Raw genomic sequence first — 10,437 nt, forward strand, 5'->3', positions numbered from 1 at the left:
ACAGCTAGTGGGGGAGCAGTGTGTGTGTGTGTGTGTGTGTGTGTGTGTGTGTGTGTGTGTGTGTGTGTGTGTGTGTGTGTGTGTGTGTGTGTGTGTGTGTGTGTGTGTGTGTGTGTGTGTGTTTCACAAGGGTTTAGCGAGGCCCTCTAAAGGAAGCTGTTATTCCTGTCAACCAGCCTTATACCTTAAATCCCTGTTGAGCAGTCACGGTGAGAGTCCTCTGCCTCCAAGATTGAGCCTATCTGATAACACACATGCACGCGCACACACACACACACACTTTGACAGTATGTTCTTTAATCTGTCAGGAGCTTCCTGCTCTAGAACAAGAGAAGAGTCAAATGTCTGAAGAAGACGGCTAAATCTGTCAGCAGGAGGGAGGGGCCGGGGTGGAGGGCCACACCACACACATCAGAGAGGATCAGTTATATGTACAGCATCAAAAATATGTTTTTTATTTTAACCTGATTATAACTACTGCTGTAATGTAACGATCGTGTTTGTTGGTTTGAATTAAGATCTAAGTCATTGTGCAGGTACAATGATATCATAACTGATCAGAAGGCTGAGTGGCAGCGTTTAAGGGTACACATTCATAATGGACTCCTATTCCTTACCTCAAGATTCTAATGTAATGTCCATATTCTGTAAGCACAGGGGTAATGTGTCATTATGTAGTGAGACGGAGAGTGTGTCTGAGTGGAGCTCGTTCTTACTTCCTGATAAGATGCTTGGAGTTCCCAAAGCTCAACAAAAATACATTTGAATAATGTGACTCCTGCTACTGTGCATTTCACCTTATTATGGTCCATGAGATTGCAACTACAACTTATAATCAAATATAAAACAATTATTTAGAGGAAAGACTACTAAGTGGCAGAATCATGTGATTCTCTTGGAGTTATTACACTGTTAATCCAGTGTTCTCCAAAGAAGTGGTTTTGAAAGCTGGGCCCATGTGTTTCGGCATTGTTTCATCATAACATAGACTTGAACAAACTGGTCTCTTACTAAATGATATATCTATCAGAGTTGAAAACACATGCCACTCTGCTGCTGTTTGTTAGTGTGAATTAGCAGAACTCACTCTGGCCGTACTGTGTGTACTGGTAGCTGGCAGCAGCCACAGCGGGGTCCATGTAGCTGGTAGTGCTATATGTGGGGGGGCAGTAGGACTGGGATGACGAAAGGCTGTCCACTGTCTTCATGGAGCTCTCAGCTGAGCGCTGGCTGCAGCTGGCTGAGAGGGCGTTGGAAGGAGAGGAGTCCAAGGCACTGTGGAGCGGCGAGATGGAGAAGTCGTGTTGTTGCTGAGAGGAAACAGCACTGGGGTTACCCAGCATGCTCATCACCTGAAACACAGGAGGAGAACACTCACACTTCAGTACACTGCTCAGATCACCATTAAAGCCAAACAATGATTAAACTCTCTGTGAGGAACCTTACGAGGGGCTGTTCTAACTGCATTCATTACAGATATTTCACCTGGATATTACTTACTTACGTTGAGTGTACGTGTGTGTGTTTGTTTGAAAAAAGTATGCCAATATTCCTATCACACTTTGCACAGCAGATTATTAATTACATTTAAAGTACATAAAGGCCTAAGTTCTCCTGAACCCTGATGTTCTCATTGAATACAGCAATATAACAAAACAATGGACAGGTAATATACTTAATTGACAGCCTCCGAGGAAAGGAGGTCTCATTTAGTTAAATGCTTAATTCTGATTGACCTCACAGCGGCAGGTTGATGTTAGGTTTTGGGCGGATACAGCGACTGGGATAAAGGCAGATGCTTGAAATGTCCCACTATCACTATCTTCCATGCAAGCTAAAGTCAGAAGTACAGCACACTGAGCCCGTCAGATTGAAATGCACATTATCTGATGCAATCAGAAGTTCATGTGCTATCAGCTTAACATCCAACTCCCACATGAGTGATGGAAAAAGGACTCCATGTCATAAAGAACAAAAATATACACACCGACAGAGATGTAACAATAAATAAGTTCCTTCAAACCCTGTTTGAGCTGATAGACAAATATTATGCACACTACCTGAAGAAATCAAATGAACACACAGATGACAGGGACCTTGGTGTGTGTCTGTGGTGTCATTAGCCGTTAATACTACCATGAAGTTTGGACGGTTTATTCGGTCTTTGAATGTCTAGTAGGCACCAGTACAGCCTTGGGTTGTTCATGGAACTAAAAGTTCATAAAATACATTTAATTTGAACATTATTCCTGCAAATAATAGATAAGGATTCAAGGGCATTGAAATGGTGTAGTTGACCATATTACATTCTTATTTAAGGTCCAGGGACTTTAAGGAATGATCTTTATTCATCATTGCTGCCTTACTGTATATTGGCGACAAGGCGTTTTATACAGGTATGTTGGATCATATGTTAGTGGACATTTTCCACTTTTCTGACCAATACTTGGTTTGATTTGCTAATAATACAAACTCCACCCTTCCGCTATATTTACCTAATGTCCGGATACATTCAGAATAATGTACATTTTTGTGCATATACATACTTAGATTGTCTTGACAGTCGACAATGGCTTTGGGACAGCTGGTGATTCTGGTGGAGAGTATTTCTATATGTTATTCTCTGCTCAGGTAAACATAACTCTAATATATCTTAATAATTATCCTTTTAGTTTTTTTCTATATTAATGCATTTACAGATCCAACCACAGCTGAAAAATGCTTCAGTACCTCCCCATACACACTTTTTTGATCAGTGGGTGCATCATTGTGCCCACAGAAGAGCTTTCCCCTGCGAAACAGTGTGCAGCTCCTATTCCTGCCGCACTGAGACTATTAACACCCCCCTCTAACAACACCACCCACTGCACCATCTTCACTGCTATTCCAAATGAACCTTTAATGATTTGAGGCGAACAGGTTGGGGTTGGGTCAGAGGATGAAGCTCACGCAGCGGGAGGTTTGCCTTTTGAGGGATGTCAGGTCAAAGTGCTGCTGACAGGGTTAATATCTGCTGCTCCAACCCATAATGACATGTAAATAAACAGAGATGGATCCCAGCAGGAGACGGGGGGCCGACAGCTGGGGCCTGAATGCATCAGACAGGCACACAGATGTTTAGTACGGAATATTTAATGATGTAATATCTTTACCTCGCAGTAGCATTGTATAATAAAGAAGAAATATTTTCTTTATTCAATATTTATATAAATATTTGTTTTCTCTTATTGGCACATGGCCAATTAGGTGAAATGCTCAGGTGGCAGAAGCCCATGTGTATCTGTTTTGCTGGGCCATGAGTCTTACAGAGATGGCATTAATTATAATGTTGTTGGCCCTTGCCCCTTGGTTCGGGGTATGTGGTTTGTGGTTTCAGTTATTGCACATCAAAAGAGATTTGAATATGTTTTTCTCCCTTCTGTTTTATCTTCAAAGTATGTTTCCTGATGGTTTGAATGACCTCTTGCCCCTTGACAGTGACGTGCGGTGGAAGAGAAATCATAATGGTTAGGCTTCAGTTTTTCTGGCCGAATAAACAGATTCACATTTCCACTTGTGCATTGCTTGCTTCTTATAGGCTGATAATGGCAACATCTAAACAACCATTACCTTTATTAAAAATAATTCTGTGTGGGAGATTTTTGTCTCTTTTTTTATTTGAACTAAAGCAGTAAGTATGCTATGCTGCTGCTGCAAGACAGAAGCATTAATAGCTTTACTACTCCTCCAGATTGAACATGTTCTATTGTGCTAAAAACCTCAAAGTGTGCAGTTCTTTGTGCATGCTATTTTCAGAACATTTTAAATAAATGATTCTAATGCAAAGTGGTGGGGACGTGTCCCCAGTATAATGACACCTGCATCAATGGTTTACACAGCACACTAAACTAGAGATATGAAGGAGTCTGAAGTAATGGTCACCTTCAGGCCTTCATGTGGTCAGGGTGCAAGTGTTAAAAAGTGATCACATGAATAAAACAGGCAATGAGTTTCAGGTGGAGTGCTGCAGTCAGTCAGCGCCTACATCCTCTCCCAAGCACAGGAAGCAGCGGGGCTTAGCTCTCTCTACCCACTCAGTCCTCAGACAGCACCCTGGGCTCTGTTCAGTCCCACTGTGGGAGGAGGAGAACACTCTGAGTGATACATAAATAAGTACAAATATATCCTACAAACATTCCATCACTGGGTATGATTTAAATTCCTCATCTTTCTGGCAGCTTTCTTGAGTAGTTCTTGTCTTTATTTATTTATTTGCTTAAAAGCTCCTTCCTTTGCTTCTTGCCAAACTGAATCTGTTTTTTAGGCGATTTCTAATTAACATCTACCCCCCTGCCCCCACTCTATCCCTCGTTATAGGAATGATGTAAATATATGTGCTCATCCTTTTTGATTTGTTGACATGAGAGCGTGCCAGTTGACAGCGTGCCCAGTCAAAGGGCTTAGCACGGCTAATTTTAATAGCAGCTGAGACTGATATTAGGCACCACACTCATTGACATTCAGGTGCAAACAGCCGTGGCAACACACTAAGAACTGGGGGGCTGCAGGAGGGCGGGCACCAGAATGCGGGGGCTACTATTTGTATCTTATTTAAGGGAGGGGCCTCTCTGCTCAGCCTCTTGAATATAATTCAACACGATTCCTTGTTGTGAATTTAAATGGCAGTATATGTGATAGCGATGCAGTGTAAGGAGAGTGGGCAGGAGGGGGGGGAGCTGGTAGAAGAGGCCCCCCACATCCCCCCAACCCACCTCCTTATCTTAGGCCGACAGTTGTCAGGATTCACGGGCAGAGGCCTGAGTTAGCGCGGCAGCGCGGCAGGCCTGGGGATATGGATCAAAGAGACAGAGCTGGAGAACCAAAGCAGCTCTGATCCCCCCACACTGAAACCCACTCACCCACTCTCCCCTCTCTGTCTCTCTCACCCCAACATCAAATAGCATCCAGAGCGCTGCACCAGCCACCATTCCAAAGCAGCTAAATCTTCCTCTCACAACAAACCGGGGAGGAAATGAGAATGCGAGAGGAGAATGTGTTCTTCTTCACTCGTGTGATGTGTTGATCTGTTGGGGTCACTGGGGGAAGTAATAGTTTCATCTTCAGTGGCAAGTCACTAAGTTGTCTGACCTGACAAAAACGGATTAGTGGGCCAGCATTACTGACTGTCTGACTGAAGAAATAAAACTCCTAACCACTTAGAGGGCTCTCAGGCTACATTTATGGGAATCTGTCAAAAAGTGTGGTTTATTTTTGCAGGCTTTCTTAGGGGGAGGGGGTTTGTTCAGCTCTGATAGTGAAGCTGTGAAATGGTTTCTATTTACACATGCAGTGCAACCAGAGGGATGGAATTCTATACTGTCTTTTTGTCTTTCAATCAATAAGACGTGGAATTGGCTGCACACTCCATCTCCACATGAAAGTCAGCCTCTAATTCTGTCGCCTTGAATGTGACAGGAGGAGGCACAGAAATGGCGTGTGTGAATTACATTCCAAATGCAATATAGCTGTTTCAAATTGAATTATTGCCTGTCAGACGTACAGCATACGGTCTATCTGTAATTTTGATGTATCTTAGGAACGCAGCCTCCGTTGTTATCTCATGTAAATGCCTGGGAGCGTGAAGAAAGGGTCAATGGCAGAATGGAAATGCTTCAGCTGAGACTCAGAGCCATTGAGTATAGACTGAGAGCACCGTAAACACACGCAGCACCAGCTTCACTTCATTCTCTCTACAGCCAACTCATATGTTGGTACTCTGTGGATGGTAGTCAGTCTTGCTTTAAAGCTATAACATGCAACATTTTCCAAAGAAACGATGAATGAGTGATCCAAAAATATTCATCATGCATGACCCACTAGAGGTGTGTGGCCCCTGCAGCCCTCTGACTGTATTTTCTGACTTTAAAGGGCGCCCACAAAAAGCCTCTGTTTCCCACATGGCAGTATGTGTGTGTGCAGCCAGGTTGTCAAATAACAACCCTGCATCGCTTTAGGTGTGTTTACTCTTGATTTAGAAACGTAACCACCATGACACGAACAGATAAGAATTTAATATGAAGGATAATAATAAATGGTTTAATCCTTTGATTCCCCGCTTTGCTAAAATTATGTGTTTTCTTTTATACAAATAATAGAAAATTAGAAACTGCAAATTCCGTTATACATATAATGTATAGTAACATATTGTGAGGAGTTGTCTGTTCATTTAGGTGTTGCATATAGCTTTATTTCAATTTCTTCAAATCAGATGTTTCCTTTAAATGAACCCTTTTAAGAGCTTTAATGTTATAAACAGCATAGTTCCACACTATTTGAGGATATACCTCCTCATATACATCATATATCATGTTAGTTAGTATATATAAAGCATGCACTGAAATATTTGAACATTTACTTTATGACGGAACCATTTCATCTCGCATCATTTACCTGACATCATAGCGTATTGCATATATTTAGTTTGGGGGGAGGTCTTTTCTCCAACCAACAGTAAATCCACGTACAAACACCTGTCCAGTTGCATCGAGAATATCCACGCTTTGACGGTCATTTTAATGCCAACAATGTGCTTGTGGCTCTGGCCAATCAAAATGATTGACTGCATGAGTTTGCTGCATGAACATATTTTGTTATTGTTTGAGGTCAGTTATGCAATATTTTGTATTTTATGTAGGAATCCATCATTTCCATTTACATTGCATTGCATGTTCCATGGAATGTATTTGTTGTACTTCAGAAGAATATGGTGTATTAGATTGCTCACATCTTATCTCCTTCCTGAGGATGTTGTTGCTCAGGGTGCTCTGCGCTGCAGCATGTGTGACAGTCAGAGATGGGTATGGGTATGAATCACTGGTCTTTTTCTGCCAGGGAGAACAATCCCTGCTGCTGCTGCATAAAAAGTCTCATTTGGAATGGTTATTGTTCCAGAGACCAAGATGGGATAACACAGGAATCTTTCCCTCCTTCATTTGAGTTTGGACACACAAACACAGTGTTACAGATTTACTGCTGCCAACTCTTTGTGAATGAGTCAGGCTGTGTTAGCATCCAGCAATGATGATTTCAAGTGAAGACTCATGGCAGTCAGACATCATCAGTGCAGGAGAACAACTCTATTGAAGACAAGAGAACATTTCAAATGATCCTGTAAAGCCCTGCATTGCGCTCAATGACTAGGTTGTGTGTGTGTGTGTGTGTGTGTGTGTGTGTGTGTGTGTGTGTGTGTGTGTGTGTGTGTGTGTGTGTGTGTGTGTGTGTGTGTGTGTGTGTGTGTGTGTGTGTGTGTGTGTGTGTGTGTGTGTGTGTGTGTGTGTGTGTGTGTGTGTGTGTGAGAGTATTCATCCAAAACATATTTTGTTCTGTCTTCTTTTACTATACATTGCATTTCCTTTTTTTCCATACACACTGCCTTCGCTCATTATGTCAGGGTTTAGAGTGTGTGTGTGGAGAGGTGTGTTAGTTGAAGGGAAATGGTGCTTATGTTTCTTTTATGCCTGCAATGGTACTTCCTCTCCCTTCAACAAACAATACAAAAAAATGTATTAACAACAGTCATCTTCCCAAAGTGGTAATGGCCCGACCAGAACATCTCCCCATCCTCTGGAAGACACCACAGCAAGGGTTTACAACTTTACACTATCGAAACACTAAACTGTTCCAGTGAATACCAATGAAAATGAAACAACCATGATTAACGGAAAGTCAGTTGCAATCGTGTTGTTCAAATAACTCTTTGCCACCCAGTATATTTGGTCTAGTGAAACTCAAACTAATTTGAGTGAAGCGATCCGGTTCACCACGTGTCTCACAAAACTCATTATCACCCGACCAAAGGTCACACACAAACAGAAGAACAACGAGATATTGTATTTGAATATCAGCCACAATTCATTAGAGCAGTCCGCATTAACAGCAACATCTGTTAATTATACAGAAAGACAGTCGCTGTATTCAATTAATGATCTCAGTCAATTAGATTATTTATTTTCTATTTTCCCCCTGAAGGTTTCAAAGGATTTTCTCTCCAAATGAACATCTTTGTGATGGGAGTTCAACCCAGAGTCCATGAGGGGCCATGGAGATGAACGATGTAGTTAATTGCAAAGACTGAGCCACAGAATGGGGAATACAATGATTAGTTAAATTCTATTGTGCTAATTCCTCCATTAGCATGGGGGGTGCAGTTCATTCAGCACTTACTGACTTCAAGTCAGTTCGATCTTTTTAATTTAAAAACAATGAAATCTGATCTTTTCTCTACAACTAAATCAACTTATAGCATTTAAATACTCTTATTCTAGTCATACATACATACTCAGACAAACAGAGAGAGTAAATCAACTGACAAGAGGACCAATGAGGCAGGTGCTTTTAATGTGGGGGTGGAGCAGGAGGACAGCATCACAGATTAAGCATGTGCTGTGCTGCTGTAAACTCAGCAACTCCTGTAGAGATTTCGGGAAACAAAGGCGCATAGAGTATCGGTCTCTTCTTTAATGAGTAGAGTGACATCATGCCTTGCACTGTAATTAGTTGACAGGTTTTGAAGATGCCTTTAAAACTTAATGATTAGCCCAGGTCTTCGTGAGGATCAGCCTTGGGCATTGATTACCAACAGTTCTAATGGTATCTAAGACTTCAAAAAGTGGAGAAGCTTAATCTGTAATACTTTACTTGAGTACATGTACTCAGTGCCATTCCATGATTGAAAATGTGGGTTTTTGCTGATTTTTTGATATGTCATCATTAACTACTGATAACTGAGGGATAGCAAACTTTATAAAAGTTCCAGAAACTACCATCTGTATGGGAATCATGCAGTTCAAACTGTGGCCTAAACAAAAAATTAAGGCTCTGGGAGGTACCAGATGCAACATCAAAATGACTTCCTCTCCAAGTCATCCAACAGCAGTCTCTACACTACAAACATTAATATGATTTGCAGCAAGACATCAAACAGGCCGACCCACCAAACTGTCTGCGTAACGACACAATACTTCCAATACAGTAATGTGATACAAATAATAATAATAATAACTTGGATTTTTATAGCGCCTTTCAAAGACGCTTTACAATAGGACGTGTGTACAAATCCACACTGGTCACGGTCACTGTTTAGTTCTTTATGCAATTGACCTGATCCACCAGGTAAATGTTACGTATTCACATGCGGTGCAGCAGGTCTTACCTGTGGTGAGAGTCCGTTGCTGCCAGGGTTGACGTGGTTGCTGGGAGCAGAGCTCATGAAGGAGTCAGAGTAGGTGGAGAAGCCGTGGCGGTTGGAGGCCAGGCCGTAGACCGAGCCGCTGTCAGGGCTGGCCAGACCGCCCTGGTGCATGGTGGATGGAGGCAACGGCTGTGGGCGGTGGACTGTACCATTAACGTCTGAATAAAAAAATATAAATGAACATCGCCGGTAGAAAAGGTTTTGTTACTGTTGTTCAATTATACAAGCATGACTGTGTACTTGACATAGGTTTTTTTTTCAACTACAGAGAACAGAGAATATACATTTTTTATTTATTAAAAACAAATGTGGGCCTTTTGCTTTAAGTGACTCTGATATCCAAAAAACTAGAATACCTGGTTTTGATAACTCCATATCTCTCATTCATTAACGTACGCCAGCAGTGTATGAAATATTCAGCTAGCAGCTGATTTTTCCAGATGAAAAATGCCTCTGGTGTCAGGTCCCATCAGCTGTCACTAATGGATCATGTTAGTTCAATTGTGTGAGAGAAGCTCCTCTCGGTTACACTTTGTACAATCACAAGTGGACCCACGTTTCAAAAATTAAGAATAAGAAAACACCTCTGTCAGGTTGTGGAGCCAAATGTGTGTCATCACAACACCAAACGCACCTGATTTGGAGGTTTTGATATAATATATATATTTATGCTAAACAGTGGGAAAGCTGTTGTGCAGGCACTGGTGGAGCAACACGTCACAGTGCCTGCTAGATTCTTCTATCGTGTATCATCTACATGCACTGTGAGATCCTCTACCTTGGGACAGAGTGTTGGTTGGATAGCTGGACTCTGGCAGCTGGTACGTTGGAAGTGTTGGCATCCCTGTGGGAGGAAATCCACCCGGCAACAGGTGGTTGAAAGCTGCTAGCTGATTGGCTCCTGCTTGTTTTCGCCACCTGGCCCTTCGATTGCTGAACCAAACCTGTGGGAAAATCAGAACAGGAAATAAAGTTTAATAATTCATGACATTTCTCAGAGATGTTTGATATTAATACATTAAGAAGAAACTTAGCTTATGTTTTGTCACATGCTATGTTAATTATCACAGTGGAAAAGGCTACTGGAACATATTTGTTTTGTGTATAAGAAATGTTGACTTCCTGAACAACCTGATGCAACTACATTTAAATTAGATTAAGTATTTTCAGATTGAATACCCCAGAAGAGCTCAAATAAGGAATTTTGA

At 41.7% G+C, this 10,437-nt stretch overlaps 1 protein-coding gene across 1 annotated transcript; it reads right to left on the reverse strand.

Annotated features, from left to right (window-relative positions):
* Positions 1–131: 131 nt before the first annotated feature.
* Positions 132–10,170, reverse strand: LOC104945292 (paired box protein Pax-7-like). The gene is made up of 4 exons (XM_010770941.1): positions 10,008–10,170; positions 9,191–9,387; positions 1,088–1,352; positions 132–242 (listed from the first exon to the last, which is right to left on the reverse strand). Exons 1-4 carry the CDS (start codon positions 10,069–10,071, stop codon positions 205–207), a joined length of 564 nt encoding a protein of 187 aa, XP_010769243.1. The 5' UTR covers positions 10,072–10,170; the 3' UTR covers positions 132–204.
* Between the last annotated feature and the right edge of the window lie 267 nt (positions 10,171–10,437).

The sequence above is a fragment of the Notothenia coriiceps genome, unplaced genomic scaffold (genome assembly GCF_000735185.1).
Source record: "Notothenia coriiceps isolate Sejong01 unplaced genomic scaffold, NC01 NC01_scaffold00009401, whole genome shotgun sequence".
NCBI classification, from domain to species: domain Eukaryota; kingdom Metazoa; phylum Chordata; class Actinopteri; order Perciformes; family Nototheniidae; genus Notothenia; species Notothenia coriiceps.

Bases quoted from the DNA above. Each gene is read 5' to 3' on its own strand.
- LOC104945292 (XM_010770941.1), bottom strand. From the start codon at position 10,071: ATGCCAACACTTCCAACGTACCAGCTGCCAGAGTCCAGCTATCCAACC. The intron at 9,388-10,007 runs GTAGAGGATCTC...TTTTTTATTCAG, and splicing joins AACCAACACTCTGTCCCAAG to ACGTTAATGGTACAGTCCAC. The intron at 1,353-9,190 runs GTAAGACCTGCT...CCTGTGTTTCAG, and splicing joins GCAACGGACTCTCACCACAG to GTGATGAGCATGCTGGGTAA.